The sequence below is a fragment of the Lontra canadensis genome, unplaced genomic scaffold (genome assembly GCF_010015895.1).
Source record: "Lontra canadensis isolate GAN:19392208 unplaced genomic scaffold, GSC_riverotter_1.0 scaffold51, whole genome shotgun sequence".
Taxonomy (NCBI): Eukaryota; Metazoa; Chordata; class Mammalia; order Carnivora; family Mustelidae; genus Lontra; species Lontra canadensis.
The window spans coordinates 6199734-6222225 of NW_022631045.1; the positions used below are offsets into that span (position 1 = coordinate 6199734).

The following is a 22492-nucleotide window of genomic DNA, read 5'->3' on the forward strand; positions in this document are numbered from 1 at the left end:
GGAACTCTGAATACTAATTTCACAGCAATTATCAAAATATCCCTTATTGTGACACTGAATTTGTTTTTTTTGGATTTAGTTTCATAATTTGATATCTATCATTTTTCTGTTATAATACGGGATCTGTCTCACAATTCTTTTTCCATAATTTGACATCTAGCATATTTTATTATAATTGTTTTACCTTAGTAATCTGTTTATTGTGTGACTTTGGACAGTGTAGGAGAAAGTTAATGTTGTGTGATTGCTCTATGATATTTTCTTAACTTTTAGTGTTAAGTGATGTCCCTGCTATAGATTTGCCAGTTGCTAATATTAATTTGTTTACCTTATGATCCTTTAGAACTCACTTAAATTTTTGTGGGGGTTGGTTACAGTATGTCATCTACAGCAGATCTTCTGATAATTTAATTAAACAAGCAAAATAGGGCATAAAGCCCTATGTTGAGATAGTCTTTTAAATCTCTTGTAGATCAGCATATTTTTAAGACCAAAACATTTAATTATTTCTTTTGACTTAGCAAGAAATCCAGAGGGGTGGAAAGCAACGGAAACAGCTCTTTCAGCTTGGTGCTTTATTAAATAAGAGATGAATTAGCTCACTGGGAATAGGTTTTAGGTAAGGGAAACCAAATTAGGAAGTTGGCTATATTGCTGATTATTATTTGCTTTAATATTATTCAGGATGGCACTGTTATTTTTCTTGAACTTTTATTGGACCCCCATACCGTTCCATTCATAGTCTTGAAATGTGAATATGAAACTTACTTTAAAACTGAACACAAAGGTTTTTTTTTTTTTTTTTTTAAGATTTTATTTATTTATTTGACAGACAGAGATCACAAGTAGGCAGAGAGGCAGGCAGAGAGAGAGGAAGGGAAGCAGGCTCCCCGTTGAGCAGAGAGCCTGATGCGGGACTCGATCCCAGGACCCTGAGATCATGACCTGAGCCGAAGGCAGCGGCTCAACCCACTGAGCTACCCAGGCGCCCAACACAAAGGTTTTTGAGACTATCAGTTAATATCATCCAAGCCAGTCCTGTTGAAACAGATAATTAGGACTTAAGATTTATGGTTATAAAGGTTTATCCTGTTGAACTGGAAGCTATAGAAAATTTTACAAGGATAATTTGCTGATTAAGATTAAGAGTATATCCTCTAATAATAGGTGAGTATGAGTATGAATACTGGTTTTACCATTTCCTAGCTATGTGACCTCAATGTCATTATTTGTAAAATAGAGATAATATCAGTTTCTATTGCCTAGAATTGTTGTGAGGATTAGTACATATATAATACATGCATTCTTTGAAAGATTTTATTTATTTATTTGACAGAGAGAGAGATAGGAACACAAGCAGGGGGAGTGGGAGAGGGAAAGCGGGCCCCCTGCCAAGCAGAGAGCCTGATGTGGGGCTCGATCCCAGGACCATGACCTGAGCTGAAGGCAGACGCTTAATGACTAAACCACCCGGCTGTCCCAATACATACATTCTTAATATAAACATGGCACTTAGTAACTACTCAACAAATACCAGCTGAACCAAACAGATCCTTCTCCTGGTTCTGTCACTGAAGTACCGCATTGTATGAGCCTTGTCAAGTTATTTTTAGCTCTTCTGCCCTTCAGTTTCTTCAGTTTTGAATAGAATTAATACGATTTAGCCTTACTGAAATAATATAAAATGATAGGAGGATACCTTTTTATAAAAGTACCTACCAAAAAACAGGTGCGAAATAAATGTTGGTTCCTTTTTCTTCCCATCGATATCACCAATGCAGAAGCTAAATATTTACCCTTATTTAACACATTAAATAGAAAGATAAGCCTTATTTGCTTTTCTCTAGCCCTTTCTTTCTATCAGGTAGTATTATATTTTGAGAAGATTCTTTAAAATATTAATACATTGCCGTGGCTCCATTCTCTTGCATTTCTTATTTCCTCTAATCTATCTAGTTCTGTGGTTGACAGACCTTATAGTAAATAATGCTTTATGGACCTTCATGTACAAAACCACGTGTACTGTTCTTTATAGGCAATGTAAGTGATTATCAAGGATAATCTATCAGGTGTAATTATCAAGGATAATATTCAAATTTTGTCCCATATGCTAAATTAAAGTTTAATATCCAGAATAAGATACAACCTACCATATAAACCGCCCCCCACCAAAACACACAGAATGCAGATTTGGATTTTACTGGACTTATAACTTAATTATGTAGTGGTCCACTTTAAAAATGTTTTTTAAAGCTCCTCTTTTTCCACTTTAAAATTTTCTGTAATACAGTAATGCCTTAGAGTGTTAGTATTTACTAATATAGAGCCATTATTCTTTGAAGGAGTTTGCCTTTTTAATAGCCATTTTCTTTTGGAGGATGCATAAAATGCATTAAGCCCTATTGTGTATTCAATACTAGATACTACTTTTTTTTAAGATTTTATTTATTTATTTGACAGAGAGAGAGAGACAGCGAGAGAGGGAACACAAGCGGGGGAGTGGGACAGCCTTCCCACAGAGCAGGGAGCCCGATGTGGGGCTTGATCCCACATAGCTTCTGCTCTTTAGTGTCTACCTAAGGAGACCTATCAAATGTCTACAGAACAACTAGAAAACATAACTAATAAAGGAAAACAATACTACAGAGCACCACAAAAGAGAATGATAAATGTATATTTACTACAAGAAACTAAACATACTGGAATTTTAAAGAATAATGTATTTTTCATTTCTTAGTAGGCAGTAAAACAATAAAGTCTTCATAGCCCTGGTGTAGTGTTTAGTGACTTCTTTTTCAAACTTAGTAGTCTTTAGAATCAGACAGTGTCTTGATTGGTTATCTGGGAAGTATCTGCAAACCAAAAAAGTAAGTTTGAAATGGTCCCCCAGATGACTTTCATAAACAGCCTAAAGGAATACCGTACTAGTCCTTACAGAAAAAGGCTTTTTTATTATTTTTTTTGCACTAACGAAAATTCTATATTATTCAAAAATGTTTTGTTTGTTTTTTGTTTGTTTGTTTTTTTTTTTATTTTATTTTTTATAAACATATAATATACTTTTTTTCCCCAGGGGTACAGGTCTGTGAATCGCCAGGTTTACACACTTCACAGCACTCACCATAGCACATACCCTCCCCAATGTTCATAATAACCCCACCCCCCTAACCCCCCTCCCCCCAGCAACCCTCACTTTGTTTTGTGAGATTGAGAGTCACTTATGGTTTATCTCCCTCCCAATCCCATCTTGCTTCATTTACTCTTCTCCTACCCCCTTAACCCCCATGTTGCATCTCCTCTCCCTCATATCAGGGAGATCATATGATAGTTGTCTTTCCCCGATTGACTTATTTCGCTAAGCATGATACCCTCTAGTTCCATCCACGTCGTCGCAAATGGCAAGATTTCATTTCTTTTGATGGCTGCATAGTATTCCATTGTGTATATATACCACATCTTCTTTATCCATTCGTCTGTTGATGGACATCTAGGTTCTTTCCATAGTTTGGCTATTGTAGACATTGCTGCTATAAACATTCGGGTGCACGTGCCCCTTCGGATCACTACGTTTGTATCTTTAGGGTAAATACCCAGCAGTGCAATTGCTGGGTCATAGGGTACTTCTATTTTCAACATTTTGAGGAACCTCCATGCTGTTTTCCAGAGTGGTTGCACCAGCTTGCATTCCCACCAACAGTGTAGGAGGGTTCCCCTTTCTCCGCATCCTCGCCAGCATCTGTCATTTCCTGACTTGTTAATTTTAGCCATTCTGACTGGTGTGAGGTGGTATCTCATTGTGGTTTTGATTTGTATTTCCCTGATGCCGAGTGATATGGAGCACTTTTTCATGTGTCTGTTGGCCATCTGGATGTCTTCTTTGCAGAAATGTCTGTTCATGTCTTCTGCCCATTTCTTGATTGGATTATTTGTTCTTTGGGTGTTGAGTTTGCTAAGTTCTTTATAGATTTTGGACACTAGCCCTTTATCTGATATGTCGTTTGCAAATATCTTCTCCCATTCTGTCAGTTGTCTTTTGGTTTTGTTAACTGTTTCCTTTGCTGTGCAAAAGCTTTTGATCTTGATAAAATCCCAATAGTTCATTTTTGCCCTTGCTTCCCTTGCCTTTGGCGATATTCCTAGGAAGATGTTGCTGCAGCTGAGGTCGAAGAAGTTGCTGCCTGTGTTCTCAAGGATTTTGATGGATTCCTTTCTCACATTGAGGTCCTTCATCCATTTTGAGTCTATTTTCGTGTGTGGTATAAGGAAATGATCCAATTTCACTTTTCTGCATGTGGCTATCCAATTTTCCCAACACCATTTATTGAAGAGGCTGTCTTTTTTCCATTGGACATTCTTTCCTGCTTTGTCGAAGATTAGTTGACCATAGAGTTGAGGGTCTATTTCTGGGCTCTCTATTCTGTTCCATTGATCTATGTGTCTGTTTTTGTGCCAGTACCATGCTCTCTTGATGATGACAGCTTTGTAGTAGAGCTTGAAGTCCGGAATTGTGATGCCACCAACTTTGGCTTTCTTTTTCAATATTCCTTTGGCTATTCGCGGTCTTTTCTGGTTCCATATAAATTTTAGGATTATTTGTTCCGTTTCTTTAAAAAAAATGGATGGTACTTTGATAGGAATTGCATTAAATGTGTAGATTGCTTTTGGTAGCATAGACATTTTCACAATATTTATTCTTCCAATCCAGGAGCATGGAACATTTTTCCATTTCTTTGTGTCTTCCTCAATTTCTTTCATGAGTACTTTATAGTTTTCTGTGTATAGATTCTTAGCCTCTTTGGTTAGGTTTATTCCTAGGTATCTTATAGTTGTGGGTGCAATTGTAAATGGGATTGACTCCTTAATTTCTCTTTCTTCTGTCTTGTTGTTGGCGTAGAGAAATGCAACTGATTTCTGTGCATTGATTTTATATCCTGACACTTTACTGAATTCCTGTACCAGTTCTAGCAGTTTTGGAGTGGAGTCTTTTGGGTTTTCCACATATAGTATCATATCATCTGCGAAGAGTGATAGTTTGACTTCTTCTTTGCCGATTTGGATGCCTTTAATTTCTTTTTGTTGTCTGATTGCTGAGGCTAGGACTTCTAGTACTATGTTGAATAGCAGTGGTGATAATGGACATCCCTGCCGTGTTCCTGACCTTAGCGGAAAAGCTTTCAGTTTTTCTCCATTGAGAATGATATTTGCGATGGGTTTTTCATAGATGGCTTTGATAATATTGAGGTATGTGCCCTCTATCCCTACACTTTGAAGAGTTTTGATCAGGAAGGGATGCTGTACTTTGTCAAATGCTTTTTCAGCATCTATGGAGAGTATCATATGGTTCTTGTTCTTTCTTTTATTAATGTGTTGTATCACATTGATTGATTTGTGGTTGTTGAACCAACCTTGCAGCCCTGGAATAAATCCCACTTGGTCATGGTGAATAATCCTTTTAATGTACTGTTGAATCCTATTGGCTAGTATTTTGGTGAGAATTTTTGCATCTGTGTTCATCAAGGATATTGGTCTGTAGTTCTCTTTTTTGATGGGATCCTTGTCTGGTTTGGGGATCAAGGTGATGCTGGCCTCATAAAATGAGTTTGGAAGTTTTCCTTCCATTTCTATTTTTTGGAATAGTTTCAGGAGAATAGGAATTAGTTCTTCCTTAAATGTTTGGTAGAATTCCCCCGGGAAGCCATCTGGCCCTGGGCTTTTGTTTGTTTGGAGATTTTTGATGACTGTTTCAATCTCCTTACTGGTTATGGGTCTGTTCAGGCTTTCTATTTCTTCCTGGTTCAGTTGTGGTAGTTTATATGTCTCTAGGAATGCATCCATTTCTTCCAGATTGTCAAATTTGTTGGCATAGAGTTGCTCATAATATGTTCTTATGATTGTCTGTATTTCTTTGGTGTTAGTTGTGATCTCTCCTCTTTCATTCATGATTTTATTTATTTGGGTCCTTTCTCTTTTCTTTTTGATAAGTCTGGCCAGGGGTTTATCAATCTTATTAATTCTTTCAAAGAACCAGCTCCTAGTTTCGTTGATTTGTTCTATTGTTTTTTTGGTTTCTATTTCATTGATTTCTGCTCTGATCTTTATAATTTCTCTTCTCCTGCTGGGTTTAGGGTTTCTTTCTTGTTCTTTCTCCAGCTCCTTTAGGTGTAGGGTAGGTTGTGTACCTGAGACCTTTCTTGTTTCTTGAGAAAGGCTTGTACCGCTATATATTTTCCTCTTAGAACTGCCTTTGTTGTGTCCCACAGATTTTGAACCGTTGTATTTTCATTATCATTTGTTTCCATGAATTTTTTCAATTCTTCTTTAATTTCCTGGTTGACCCATTCATTCTTTAGAAGGATGCTGTTTAGTCTCCATGTATTTGGGTTCTTTCCAAATTTCCTCTTGTGATTGAGTTCTAGCTTCAGAGCATTGTGGTCTGAAAATATGCAGGGAACGATCCCAATCTTTTGATACCGGCTGAGACCTGATTTAGGACCGAGGATGTGATCTATTCTGGAGAATGTTCCATGTGCACTAGAGAAGAATGTGTATTCTGTTGCTTTGGGATGAAATGTTCTGAATATATCTGTGATATCCATCTGGTCCAGTGTGTCATTTGAGGCCTTTATTTCCTTGTTGATCTTTTGCTTCGATGATCTGTCCATTTCAGTGAGGGGAGTGTTAAAGTCCCCTACGATTATTGTATTATTGTTGGTGTTTCTTTGATTTTATTATTAATTGGTTTATATAATTGGCTGCTCCCACGTTAGGGGCATAGATATTTACAATTGTTAGATCTTCTTGTTGGACAGATCCTTTGAGTATGATATAGTGTCCTTCCTCATCTCTTATTATAGTCTTTGGCTTAAAATCTAATTGATCTGATATAAGGATTGCCACTCCTGCTTTCTTCTGATGTCCATTAGCGTGGTAAATTCTTTTCCACCCCCTCACTTTAAATCTGAAGGTGTCTTCGGGTTTAAAATGAGTTTCTTGTAGGCAACATATAGATGGGTTTTGTTTTTTTATCCATTCTGATACCCTGTGTCTTTTGATTGGGGCATTTAGCCCATTAACATTCAGGGTAACTATTGAGAGATACGAATTTAGTGCCATTGTGTTGCCTGTAAGGTGACTATTATTGTATATTGTTTCTGTTCCTCTGATCTACTACTTTTAGGCTCTCTCTTTGCTTAGAGGACCCCTTTCAATATTTCCTGTAGATCTGGTTTGGTGTTTGCAAATTCTTTCAGTTTTTGTTTGTCCTGGAAGCTTTTAATCTCTCCTTCTATTTTCAATGATAGCCTAGCTGGATATAGTATTCTTGGCTGCATGTTTTTCTCATTTAGTACTCTGAATATATCATGCCAGCTCTTTCTGGCCTGCAGGTCTCTGTGGATAAGTCTGCTGCCAATATAATATTTTTACCATTGTATGTTACAGACTTCTTCTCCCGGGCTGCTTTCAGGATTTTCTCTTTGTCACTAAGACTTGTAAATTTTACTATTAGGTGACGGGGTGTGGACCTATTCTTATTGAATTTGAGGGGGGTTCTCTGAACCTCCTGGATTTTGATGCTTGTTCCCTTTGCCATATTGGGGAAATTCTCTCCAATAATTCTCTCCAATATACCTTCTGCTCCCCTCTCTCTTTCTTCTTCTTCTGGAATCCCAATTATTCTAATGTTGTTTCCTCTTATGGTGTCACTTATCTCTCGAATTCTGCCCTCGTGGTCCAGTAGCTGTTTGTCCCTCTTTTGCTCAGCTTCTTTATTCTCTGTCATTTGGTCTTCTATATCACTAATTCTTTCTTATGCCTCATTTATCCTAGCAGTGAGAGCCTCCATTTTTGATTGCACCTCATTAATAGCTTTTTTGATTTCAACTTGGTTAGATTTTAGTTCTTTTATTTCTCCAGAAAGGGCTTTTATATCTCCCGAGAGGGTTTCTCTAATATCTTCCATGCCTTTTTCGAGCCCGGCTAGAACCTTGAGAATCGTCATTCTGAACTCTAGATCTGACATATTACCAATGTCTGTATTGATTAGGTCCCTAGCCTTTGGTACTGCCTCTTGTTCTTTTTTTTTGTGGTGAATTTTTCCGCCTTGTCATTTTGTCCAGTTAAGAGTATATGAAGGAACAAGTAAAATACTAAAAGGGTAGCAACCACCCCAGGAAAATATGCTTTAGCCAAATCAGAAGAGATCCCAAATCGTGAGGGGGAGGAAAGGCGATATAAAGAGGTTCAGAAAGAAAAAAAAAAAGAAAAAAGAAACAAATAAAAAAAGAAAACCAATAAGGAAAAAATAAAAAAGGAAAAAATATATATATATATTAGATAAACTAGTTAAAAAACATTAAAAAAGAAAAGGGCAAAAGTTAAAAAAATTTAGTAGAAGAAGAGAAAAAAAAAATTGAAAGAGAAAAAAAAATTAAGTTAACTGCAAGGCTAAAATCATGGGGAGAAAGCCATGAGTTCCGTGCTTTGCCTTCTCCTCCTCTGGAATTCCGCTGCTCTCCTTGGTATTGAAACTGCACTCCTTGGTAGGTGAACTTGGTCCTGGCTGGGTTTCTTGTTGATCTTCTGCGGGAGGGGCCTGTTGTAGTGATTCTCAAGCGTCTTTGCCCCAGGCGGAGTTGCACCGCCCTTACCAGGGGCCGGGCTGAGTAATCTGCTCAGGTTTGCTTTCGGGAGCTTTTGTTCCCTGAGCGCTTTCCGTAGAGTTCCGGAGGACGGGAATGAAGATGGCGGCCTCTCAGTCTCTGGCCCGGTGGAGCCGAGAGCCCGGGGCCCCACTCCTCAGTGCGCCCTCAGAGAACAGCGCCCAATTACTCCCGTCTGCCTTGCCTCCGGCCGCGCTCCGTTCTGACCAAGCCTGCGACCGGTTCAAGGTAACCCCGAGCTTTGAGTTCACTCCTCAGCTCTGTCTCTGTAGCCGGCTTCCCCGTTCTAATACCTGTAAGCTCTGCAACACTCAGACACCCCCGATCCTTCTGTGACCCTGCGGAACCTGAGGCCATGCTGACCCCGCGTGGGCTTCACACCGGTTAAGCCTCTGGAGCGATGTCCCTCAGCGGAACAGACTTTTAAAAGTCCTGATTTTGTGCTCCGTTGCTCCACCGCTTGCCGGGAGCCGGCCCCTCCCCCCGCGGTCTATCTTCCAGTCCCTTTGGATTCACTTCTCTGCTAGTCCTACCTTTCAGAAAGTGGTTGATTTTCTGTTTCTAGAATTGCTGTGCTTCTTCTCTTTGATCTCGCGTTGGATTTGTAGGTGTTTGCAATCTTTAGATAAGCTATCTAGCTGATCTCCCGCAACCTGAAGTAGTCTCAGCTGCTACTTCTCCGCCATCTTGACTCCTCCCCTCAAAAATGTTTTTTAATTTAAAATTGTTTCCTTTCATTTTATTGAGATATAATTGACGTATAACTTTGTATATATATTTTTTAAAGATTTTATTTATTTATTTGGCAGACAGAGATCACAAGTAGGCAGAGAGGCAGGCAGAGAGAGAGGGGGAAGCAGGCTCCCTTGCTGGGCAGAGAGCCCAATGTGGGGCTCTATCCCCGGACCCTGGGATCATGACCCGAGCCAAAGGCAGAGGCTTTAACCCATTGAGCCACCCAGGTGCCTCTAACGTTGTATATTTAAGATGAATTACATAGTGATTTGATATATGTATAATATGTATAGATTGCAAAATGATTACCACAAAAACTTTAGTTAACATCCTTTACCTCACAGTGTTAGAGATTTGTTTTTTCTTATGATGAGAACTTTTAAGATCTACTCTTTCAGCAACTTTCAAATATGAAGTACAGCATTGTTAACTGTAGTTACTATGCTGTGCATTCCATCCCTAGGACTCCCTCATAACCGTAAGTTGGACCTTTTGACTACCTTCACCTATTTCCCCTGCCGTCCTACTCTTGCCTCTGGCAACCACCAGTCTGTTCTCTGTTTCTGTGTTTTGCTTTTTCAGATTTCCCATATATATGAGATCATACAGCATTTGTCTTTCTCTCTCTCTCTGACTTATTTCACTTAGCGTAATGCTCTCAAGGCCCGTTCATGTTGTCAACAAATAGCAAGATTTTCTTCTTTTTTAGTTGATGGACATAGATTGTTTCCATGTCTTGGGTATTGTAAATAATGCTGCAGGGATCATGAGGGTGCAGATATCTCTTGGAGACAGTGATTTTATTTTTTATTTCCTTCAGACACATACCTAGAAGTGGAATTGCCGGGTCATAAGGTAGTTCTATTTTTAATTTTTCAGAACCTCCATACTATTCCATAGTAGCTGTACCAGTTTACGTTTCCATGAACAGTGTGCGAGGGTTCCCTTTGCATCTTTCTAACACTTGTTTATCTCATCTTTTTGATGGCAGTCATTCTGTAAGCTGCGGATGTTGTATCATTGTGGCTTTGATTTGCATCTCTGTGATGATTAGTGATGCTGATCACCTCATGTACCTGTTTGACATTTTCTATTTTTTGTAAAAATGTCTAGTCAGATCCTCCACTCATTTGGAAATCAGATCTACTTATCTATGTATCTAGCTATGCTGTACTATTGAATTTTATGAGTTCTTATTTTGGCAATAACCTCTTATCAGATATATGATTTGCAGATATCTTCTCTCTATTTCATAGGTTAATTTTTTTCATTTTTTTTATAGTTTTCCTTACTGTGTAGAAATTTTTTAAAGTTTGATGTAGTCCCAGCTGTTTAAATTTGTTTTCTTGCCTTTGCTTTTGGTTTCAAATTTAAAAAGTTACTGCAAAGACTGATGTCAAGGAGCTTACCCCCTGTATTTTCTTCTAGGAGTTTTATGGTTTCTGGTCTTTATCAAGGCTTTAATCCATTTTGAGTTGATTTTTTTGTGTGGTTTAAGAGAAGGGTCCAGTTTCATTCCTTTGCATGTGGCTGTCCCAATTTCCCAGTACCATTTATTGAGGAGACTATCTTTTATTTGTTTTATGTTTTTGTCTCCTTTGTTATATGTTAATTGACCATATATGCATGGATTTATTTCTGGGTTCTCTCTTATGTTCCACTGATGTATGTATCTGTTTTTTAATCTAATGCCATGCTATTTTGATTATATTTTAGCTTTGTAATATAATTTGAATTTAAGAAGTATGATGCTTTGTCCTTTCCCAAGATTGCTTTGGCTATTTGGAGTCTTTGTGGTTCCATATAAATTTTAGGATAGTTCCATTTTTGTGAAAAATGCCTTTGGAATTTTGATAGAGATTTCATTGTATCTGTAGAGCTTTGAATAGTATGGGCATTTTAACAAAATGAATTCTTCCAATCCATGAATGTGGGATATCCTTCTATTTATTGGTGTTTTTAATTTCTTTCATCAATGTTCTACAGTTTTCAGTGTATAGGTCTTTAACTTCCTAGTCCAATTTATTTCTAGGTATTTTATTCTTTTTTTTTTGATGCAATTGTAAATGGAATTGTTTTCTTTCTCTTTCTGATAGTTTATTAGTGTATAGAGGGGCAACAGATTTTTGTATATTGATTTTGTATCCTCCAGCGTTACCAAATTTGTTGATTAGTTCTAACAGTTTTAGAGTTTTCTTTATGTAATAATCATATCATATGCACTTTTCCTTCTTTGTTTCTGATTTGGATGCCCTTCATTTCTTCTTCTTGCCAAATTGCTCTGGCCATGACTGCCAGTACTATGTTGGGAAAAAGTGGTGAGAGCATACAGCCTTGTGCTATATCTGATTTAAGAAGAAAAACTCTGAGCTTTACACCGTTGAGTATGATATTTGCTATGCATTTGTGATACGGCTTTTATCATGTTGAAGTATGTTCCCTCTGTACTGAATTTGTTGAGAGTTTTTGTCATGAATGGGTATTGAATTTTATCAAATGGTTTTTCTACATCTTTGGAAATGTCATATGATTTTTATCCTTCATTTTGTTTCACATTTATGGTGTTTCACATTGACTGATTTGTGAATGTTGTACAGTCCTTTCATCCCTGGAATAAATCCTACTTGTTCATGATATGTGATCCTTGAATGTTTTGTTGAATTTGACTTGCTAATATTTTGCTGAAGACTTTGGTCAATCTGTGTTCATCAGGGAAATCGGCTTGTAATTTTCTTCTAGTGTCCTGTCTACATGTGGTATCAGGATAATGCTTGCCTCATAAAATGAGTTTGGAAGCATTTCCTCTTCTATTCTTGGGAAAAGTTTGAGAAGAACTGGTATTCTTTAGATGTTTGGTATATTTCAGTGAAGCTGTTGGTCCTGGGCTTTTTTCTTTGTTGGAAGGTTTTTGATTAGTGATTCAATCTCATTGTTAATAATTGGTCTTTCCAGATTTTCTTTCTTCCATTCAGTCTTGGTAGTTTATATGTTTGTAGGATTTATCTTTTTCTTCTACATTGTCCATTTTGTCAGGGTATAACTGTTGATAGTAGTCTCATGATCCTTTGTATTTCTGTGGTATCTTTGTAAAGTCTTTTTTTCTTTAATTTCTGTTTTGAGTCCTCTCTGCTTTTTTCTTATGAGTCCAGGTAATGGTTTGTCTGTTTTGTTTATCTTTTAAAAAAAACACAGCTCTTAGTTTCATTAATACAAAAAAAGATAATCTTTTATTGTCTTTTTAGTCTCTGTTTCATTTATTTTACTCTGGATCTTTGTTATTTCCTTCCTTCAGCTAACTTGTTTTAGTTTAGCCTTCTTTTTTCTACTTCCCTGCGACATAGATAAAGTTGTTTATTTGAGTTCTTTCTTTTTTCTTAATGTAGGCATTTATTACTATAAACTTACTATAAACTTTCATCTTAGAACTCCCTTAGCTGCATCCCATAAATTTGTTGTTATATTTCCAGTTTCATTTCCATTTGTCTCAGGATGTTTTTTCTCTTTTGATTTTGTCTTTGACTCAAGACTTTTTTTTTACTCACAGAAGAATATTTTATATGCATATTCAGCAATTGAGAGTGTGTTTTAACATGCTTGGTGATCTGTTATTTAATCTCAAAAGATTAGATGTGTAAGTAATTGTCAAGGGATAGCTAGACTGGAACAATGGCAGAACAAGGGTTCACAGCTGATAGCAAGGGGGGCAGTGCTAAAAAACAGACAGAGGAACTTAAATGGAAAGCATTGGAGGACCCTTTAAGGGTGACAAATCTCTTCAGACCTTAAGAATTTCTTTGCACTTAATTTATACTCAGATTAATACTATTGAGTCATTCAAGAAACATTAAATTAGGTGATTTATACTATATTTCTAGAAGTGGGAAATATGTAATATATTTTCATAAACATGCTTTATCTTTATGATAATAACTAAAGACTAGTTATTTTTGAACACTTTCAATGCTAACTCTCTGCTAGGTTATGCTAATCCTTTTACTTGCATTATCTAATTTATTCTTAAAATAATCCTGGGAGGTAGTTTAGAATGTTCATTTTACTTATGAGAGAATTTTCGCTCACAGTTTAAGTGAGCAGGACAGAGTTTTGCAGCTAATGAATGGTGGAATCAGGATGTTGAACCTATGTCTGACTATCTCTAAAAGTACCTGCTTTTATAGCCAGTACAATGTGGTTCATCCATACACATAAATTACTTTGAGGTTTGCAACAACCACTCTGTACTTTAAGTCAGCTGCTACTATCCCAGTTTGAGGCCCAAAAAAGTAACTTAGGTAAAATAATATAGCTATTAATTAGCAATACCAGAATTTTGTTGTTGTTAAGTGTTAATTTTGTTTCCTTGCCTGGAAAATGTACTAGTGAGAAACATTTCCAATACTGGATAAATTAGTTTTTATTGAAATAATTTTAAGTTGATTTAACTTTCTTAATTTTTGTCTATAGCAAGGGCATCTCCCATACATTTCTCATAAGTTAAATAAACTACAGGTTATGAAGAGTTTTGAGATGCTCTGTTGAAATATAATAATTAATAAAAACTAACTGTTTTGGAACCCTTGCTACATTCCAGGCACTGTTCTAACACTTTGATGGTTTTAATTAATTTAATCCCTACAGTCTCTCTATGAGGAATATATTGTTCCTAGCCTTGGTTTACAATGAGGAGACGGAAGTACAGAGAGGTTAAGAATTTGACCAAGTTTACCCCATCCTAAGTAGCAATGGAAATGAAATCTGACTGTCTAGTATCTCTGGAGTTTGGATACCTGTCTGTAACACTATTTAAGCTGCTTTCCCCCGGGTAACTTGAGGCATATGTTTTCAAATTCAGTCTAGTCTAGAGAAAATGCCCCTCTTAACTTGTATGCTGTTTTATTTATTTATTTTAGTGAGAGAGAGGGAGAGAGAATCTTAAGCAGATTCCAGGCAAAGCCTAGAGACCAACTCGGGGCTCGGTGATCCTGGGATCACAACCTGAGCTGAAACCAAGAGTGGGTTATTTAACCAACTGCCCCACCCAGGCACCCCATTGTGTTTTATTTTTTAAATTGATTGAAAAAAGAGACTTACATTACAAAGGAAGAAAAATACATGCATTAGTCAACAGTTTATTTTGATGGTTAGTAGACTTAAGTGACAAGCTGTAATTTCATATTTATCCACAAGATGGTGAAATTCTCATTAGTTTTTAATTCCTTGAAACCCATATAAATTGTTAATTTATAATCTCCATTTGACACTATTATAAGCACTTTAATTTCTTTTTACAGCCCATCTGCTGGCAAGGCCAAGATTAGAACAGCTCATAGAAGAATTATGATTTTGAATCACCCAGATAAAGGTAAGTAAAATTCCTATTATTCATAAAATGTGCATCTGAATCTGCTCTGAATTCCTTTCAGTTTACTTAAACTCATTGTAAGTGATACATATAAGTGATATATATATATACATATATATATATATAAACATATGTATATATATATCGTTGAAATGGAAGTTTATATGCCACATGTATTGTGATTTTCTTATAAATAAATAAGCCTTGGGATTGAAGTTAAGTAGCCTACAGAAGTGGTAGATTCATATTAGTGCTTTCAAGAACTTAGTTACTGATTTTTATATATGTGTACCTAGCCTCTGTGTGAGGCTCCTAGCATTTTGACTGGGAAAGAGAAAACATGAGTTGTGAACTCTTATGTAAACTGATATGGGCATCGTGAATTATGTTTGTTTAACCTTAAACATAAAAGCATAAGATTTAGAGGATATCTTCTAAATCTCTGTACTATGTCATAGATAATTCTAAATTTCTTAATTTTATTCTGGAAGGCTCTGAGGCTGAGCCGTTTGTTTTTAACTGGCCAGGTTTTTAATGTAAATTTATCTTACAGAAAGACAATTATTATAACTTTAACTACACTACAGCTGCTTGAGAGGGAAAGCCCATATGTTCATTACTGTTTCTTCTCTAAAATAACAGATGGTAGAAAGTTGCACTGTATTTCAGAAGTCAAGGGTGCGGTAAGGGGAAGAGAGTAAAGGGTTTTTTGGGTTCTTATTTACAGACTTTCAGTTTTCTAATTTTTTTGAAAAAAATTAAAAACAAATTTTAGATTTTTGCACATCATAACTGACACCAAAGTAGGACATTCTTTTTCAGTTTTCTCAATTATGTACTATAAAAATTCTTTTCACTAAACATCATCTTTGGCTTTTTATTTGCTGTTCTTTAGTATGAATAAATAAGAGATTAAACTTTGAAAAGAGATTTTGCTTAACATTTCTAAATAGCCTCAACAGTTACTGAAAGATCCACTCAACTAATTTACTTCGCATTGTGGGCTTTCAGAGTGATTGACTCAGAAAGAAATGTGTTTAAAGTGCCTGCTTGAAGCCCTCTGTCTCCTACTAAACATCCTTTGTCCTTTCCAGGTCAAGTGTATGCCCTTCTCTGATTGATTGCAGTAGGATCAGGCACTCATGTCTTTCAGATGATTGACAAGTTGTTGATGTTGTTGATTGTGCCTACTGGGATGGAAGCAAGTTCTAAAATGTATCTAAGAGAAATTGTACTTTTAGATACCTTTAATAAAGAAAGAAAATGTGTGTCCTGTGAGCCAGTAGTATTTACAGAATTACTTGATTTACTCTGAGGTTATATATTTATCAGAAGTGGGATTGATTGCCTGTAGGGTGCTTATTGTTACCCGTTCTGGCCCTGTATAGGTAGCAGGATGTAAGGGAATGAGCCTGGAAGCCAGAGGCTGTTGTTTTTCTCTGGCTTCTGCCTTCTAACTACCAGTATGACCATGCATACTCCCTTAACCTCTCCAAATGTCAATTTTATTTTATACAAAATGAAGAGATTTATTTCTAAAGTCCTTTTTGTTAAGTAATATAGTATCTTTATATGCCTATTCAATTAATGAAGAACCTGTATCCTATATTTCTATTCAGATCACATTTTTCACTCCAGGAAGATGCTTTTAATCATTTTGGATTATTGTACCCTCTAGGAATGTATTAACAACTGGACATTTTGCTCATGTAATTGGTCATTCACCCACAATTTTAAAAACATTTGGAGTTTCAGAGCTCATAGATTCCCAACACCCACGCATAAGCTCACAGTTAAGAACTCCTGCTCTAGTAAAAAGTAGGGTAAATTAAGGAATATTGGCATTACTGGAGGGAAGGTATTCATGGATTGATGGAGTTGGGAGATGATAATGCATAAATCCTGAAATGGTCTCTGGAGAAGGAAGGTGGTTTGTTTTGTTTTCTTTTCAGTGAGAAGTTACCAGGTTTTAAGCAAGAATGTCTCATTGTCCTTGGATAGAGAAAACTAGAAGTATTTGGGGAAATATGAGAATAGGCAACTTTTAATTTTGTCTACTCTTTTTCCAAATTCCTTATCGTATTTGCTTTGGCCAGGTCAGCACTGACCGAGTATTATATAGGTAGTTTCAAAAACTTAAATCCCCTACTCCATGCTTCTGAAATTCATGAATGTACCCCCACTTCATCCCCAAGTCAGTTTTCTTCTGGTTTTGCTGCCAGCGAGTAAAACAAAGTTAGAACTTCAAATGTGTGATCAACTATAATTTATCACACATTTCATTATCAGTTTTTGCAAAGAAGGTAACACGAGAAAATTAGGTGTGGGGATGGCTAAAAATAAATTTTTTGTAACTAGTTTTAAATGAGCATTCACATGTGTTTTCGTAAAAAGTATATTTTGCTATTCAGTTTAGTGAGATAAAATCTCAGTTGATCCAATGCTTTCAGGTTAATATCTTTTAGGTTATGCTTTTTTAAATTGCTGAAGAAAGAGGTTAATTGTTAGGAAATAAGCAGTTCACATTATACTTAATATAAAGGAAGACAGACTAGGTAAATTTGAAAAGCTGTAGAACCTCAGTGATCTCTTATAAACTCTCTAATTCAGTGCTACTCAAAAGTATAGTTTGCTTGTTCACATGGGCCAATTTGTTACTGGTATGCAATGAGTTAAGAACAGAAGTCAAAAGAAACCCTTATGGCAGTTTGACATTGTAGTAACATCCAAATGTGTGATACTTTTGTAATTTGTAATGTATTAGTTTACCACAGAATGGAAATTTCTTTACAAGTGCATCTTCACCATAGTTTGAGAGACACTGATGTGAACAGTGCTGCCTACTAAGTCAAGACTGTTTCTGCTGTATCCTGGGGACAATGTCCGATTAGTTCTCCTTAAAGATTTTTAGTGGTGGAGAGCTTCCTGCTTTATAGGAAGCCTATAGGTAGGCAGCTCTAAGTACTAGAAAGTTCTTCCTTATATTTAACTGAAATCTGCCTGCCTATAGCAGAGATTCTCATTCCTTTTTCATTTATGCCCCCTTTCAATAAACATACAGTACTGTCACTCTTCTTTAATAGTATTTAAATAGGGCACCTGGATGGCTCAGTCAGTTAAGGGTCCTGGGATCGAGTTTCACATTGGGCTCCCTGCTCAGCAGGGAGTCTGCTTCTCCCTCTCCCTCTCCACTGCTTGTGTTCTCTCTTCTTTCTCATGCGCTCTCTCATATAAATAAATAAAATCTTCAAAAAATAGGATTTAAATAAAAATTAAATATTGGGACTAAAAATAAATCAAAGTGAAGGGATTTTCACTAATTACTCTCATTGTAGAAGAAGCTAAATTTGACAGAAAGTCCTGGTAATAATATATTACGATTTATTATGATATAGTACATTTAAAAGGTGTATTGTAAACATTTACAAAAAGAAAGACACGATCGCCAAGAGTCAAAATGAATTCACTAAGAAAAAGTCATGCCTAATTAGCTTGGTTTCCTTTTTTGATAGCTGTAACTAGACTATTAACTTCTTTCAAAGGTCTCATCTTTTCTTCCCCTTATTTTAACATTTTAATTAGACTTAAGGTTTTGTATTTAATAACTTTTTTGGTAAAAGTATAATTTTGTTTTATCCATATTCATTTTCTTTGATAAATGGTGTGATCTTTAAAAGGTAAAGAACATGGCTTATTCATTTTTATAATCTCTATTGCTGACACTTAAACTCTTAATTTTTTTCATGAATGAATGAGTAAGCAAGTGAATAAAAAGATGGTATACGAAGAAAATGTACAGGTAAAATAGAATTGAGATTGATAACTAATACATAATGATCATATGAAAAATTTTAAAGATTTATTACACTGATATGAAACAACCTATAATTATTCTTTCATTCTTTCAGAAAGTATTTACTCAACTTCTCTAATGTGCCAGATATTGTGGTAAACCTTGGGGCTTTAACTGTAAAACAGGACAACTACATTCTTGTCTTCATAGAGCATGTATGCTGATGGAGGGACAGACAAAAAACAAGTAAACCTATTTCACATTGTAGTAAAGGGTACAGCAGGCAGAGATATAGAATATGAGAAAGAGGCAGCTTAACATAAAGTGACTGGGAAGACCTCTATGAGGAGAGACTTAAAGGATGGAAAGAAGCTATCTCTGTGAAGAATGGTTGGAAGGTCGGGAAACTAGCATATGCAAAGGCTCTAAGGGAAGAAAGAAAATAATGAGCTTAAGGACTTGAAAGAAAACTAGCTTGCTAGAGATATAATATGTAAGGGGAGAGATAGCCTGAAATGAGGTGGTGTTCACATTTTGAAAACTGCAGGTATGCTTTCTGATAATGAAACACACATATGTGCTGTGTAATACTTGAACTTGATTCTAAAAACAGTGGGAAGTTTCCGTTAGCTTTTAAGCAGTAGAGTGATGTAATTTAATTTACTTTTTAAGAAATCACTTTTCTCCTCAATCTTTCCTTACTTCTTTTTATTTTTAAATATACTTCATATTGAAGTATATAGTCAGAAAAGTGGACAAATCATTAAGTATATATCTACGTAAATTTTTACAAACACCTGTATAACCAGCCTCCAGGTCAAGAACTAGGACATCATCACACCTCTGAATCCCCTTCATGAGCCCTCCCAGTCTGCTTCATCCCTAGAACAAACATTGTCTTGATTTATAATATCATAAGTTAGTTTTGCCTCTTTTGAATGTGTGTAGTCATTTGCATCTGGCTGCTTTCAGTCAATATTTATCCTTGTGAGAATCATCCATATTGTAATGTGGAGCAGGAATGTGTTCATTCTCATTGATATATAGCAGCCTTAGCAAAGTAATTCTAATCTTTTGGTACCAGTTGAGACCTGATTTGTGACCCATTATGTGATCTATTCTGGAAAATGTTCCATGTGCATTTGAGGAGAATGTGTATCCTATTGCTTTAGGATGGAATATTCCGAATATATCTGTGATGTCCGTCTGGTCCAGTGTGTCGTTCAAAGCCTTTATTTCCTTGTTGACTTTCCGCTTAGATCATCTGTCCATTTCAGTGAGGAGGCTGTTAAAGTCCTCTACTATTATTGTATTATTATCAATGTATTCTTTGATTTTGTTATTAATTGGCTTATGTAATTGGCTGCTCCCATGTTAGGGGCATAAATATTTAAAATTGTTAGATCTTCTTATTGGGTAGACCCTTTAATTATGATAGAGTGTCCTCTCTCCCTCCTTCTTACTACAGTCATTGGTTTAAAATCTAATTTGTCTGATATAAGGATTGCTACCCCAGATATCTTTTGATGTCAATTAGCATGATAAATGGTTTTCCACCCCTTCACTTTAAATATGGGGGTATCTTGGGGGCCTAAAATGAGTCTCTTGCAGATAGCATATTGATGGGTCTTGCTTTTTTATCCAGTCTGATACCCTGTGTCTTTTGATTAGGGCATTTATCCCATTTACATTGAGAGTAATCTTTGAGAGAAAGGAATTTAGTGCCATTGTATTACATGAAAAGTGACTGTTACTGTATATGGTCTCTGTTTCTTTCTGGTCTATGCTACTTTGGGGCTCTTTCTGCTTAGAGGATCCCTTTGACTATTTCTTGCAGGGCTAGTTTAGTGATCACAAATTCTTTTAGTTTCTGTGTGTCCTGGAAGGTTTTTATCACTCCTATTTTGAATAACATCCTAGCTAGATAAAGTATCCTTGGCTCCATATTTTTCTCATTTAGCACCCTGAATATATCATGCTGGCCCTTTCTGGCCTGCCAGGTGTCTGTGGGTAGATCTGCTGCCAATCTAATGTTTCTGCTATTGTAGATTATAGAACTCTTGTCCTGAGCTACTTTTAGGATTTTCTCTTTGTCTCAGATTTGTAAGTTTTACTATTAGATGTTGTGGTGTTGACCTATTTTCATTGATTTTGAGGGGGGATTTCTCTGTGCCTCCTGGATTTTGATTCCTGTTTCCTTCCCCAGATTAGGAACATTCTCTGCCACAATTTGCTCCAATATACTTTCTGCCCCCCCCCCTTTCCTTTTCTTCTGAGGTCCCAATTATTCTAATATTGTTTCTTTTATCTTTTGAATTGTCCCCTCATGATCCACTCGTTGCTTATTACTCTTTTTCTCAGCTTCCTTATTCTGCATCATTTGGTCTTGTGTATCACTAATTCCCTCTTCTGCCTCATTTATTCTAGCAGTTAGAGCCTCCATTATTTATTGCATCTCATTAATAGCCTTTTTGATTTCAGTGTGGTTAGATTTTAATTCTTTTATTTCTCTAGAAAGGGATTCTCTAGTATCTTCTATGCTTTTTTTCAAGCCCAGCTAGTATCTTTATAATCATTATTCTGAAATCTAGTTCCAACATCTTACTTATATCCATACTGATTAAGTCCCTGGCAGTCAGTAATTCCTCTTGTTCTCTTTTTTGAGGTGAGTTTTTTCATCTTGTCATTCTGTCCAGAGAAGAATAGATGAATGAAAGAACAAAATACTAAAATGGCAAAAACAACCCCAGAGAAATAGACACTAAACAAATCAGAATCAACCTGAAACCAGAGTTGGGGGAGGAGAAAAAAAAGAGATAAAGAGAATATAATCAGACAGGTGAGCAGAATAGAGCAATAACTGGATTCTGTGTGTAGTTTGGTCTGCTTTTTAGAAAATGAGATCCCACAATTGTAAAGAAAGAAAAATTTATCTGTGTACAAAAATAAAATTAAATACAAGGAAAGGTTAGAATGTCTCTGTAAAAGTAGAAATTCAAAGGCAAGAAAAAACAAAAGAGAAAAAAAAACCCTTAAAAAGGGAAGGGATATAAATATACAGGTGAACAGAACAGAATAATACACTATCTTCTGAGGGTATTTTGGTCAGTTTGTTAGAAGAAACTACATCTCAAAATTGTAAAGAAAAATGTATATTAAAAAATAAGATTAATTAATTACTATTGAAAGGATAGAATGTAACTGTAAAGATACATTTTTTTAAGAGATTTTATTGTTTATTTGTCAGAGAGAGATTGAACAGCAGGCAGAAGGAGAAGTAGGTTCCTGCTTCAGCACAGCAGGGAGCCTGATGCGGAACTTGATCCCAGGACCCTGGGATCATGACTGGAGCCAAAGGCGGGCACTTAACCAACTGAGCCACCCAGGCATCCCTAAAGATGAAAATTTTAAAAGACTTTAACAAAACGAAAAAACAAAAACAAAACAAAACAAAAAGGAAGAAGAAAAAGAAAAGAAAAAAAAATCACAAAACAACAAAAAAAGGGAATATGGTCAGACAGGTGAATAGAACAATGCCATACACTAGATTTTGGATGTATTTTGGTCTGTTAGAAGAAACTGCATCCCAAAATTTTAAAGAAAGAAAAACATATATATATACACAAAAATAAGATTAAATACAATGAAAGGGATACAGTGTAACTGTAAAAATGAAGATTGAAAAAGATTTAAGAAAGGAGTTGATAAGAAATTGGTTGAAAAGGGAAAGAAAAAATATTTTTTTTTAAATTGAACTTAATGGATTAAATAAGCATGGGGAAAAAGCCATGAATTCTATGTGCTGTATTCCCTTAGTGCTGGAGTTCTGCAGTTCTCATTGATCAGTAAACTTGGCCTTGGTTGGATGTTCCTGCTGATCTTCTGGGAGAGGGGCCTGTTGCAGTGATTCTCAAGTGTTTTTGCCTCAGGCAGAATTGTACC

The 22492-nt window shown here is 36.0% G+C and overlaps 1 protein-coding gene across 1 annotated transcript in view; it reads left to right on the forward strand.

Moving 5' to 3' along the window:
* Positions 1 to 22492, forward strand: part of DNAJC15 (DnaJ heat shock protein family (Hsp40) member C15) — an 83312-nt gene that overhangs the window by 40133 nt on the left and 20687 nt on the right. The window contains exon 5 of the mRNA XM_032873961.1: positions 14687 to 14757. Coding sequence (XP_032729852.1) covers positions 14687 to 14757 — 71 coding nt within the window. The remainder of the gene's footprint in view (positions 1 to 14686; positions 14758 to 22492) is intronic.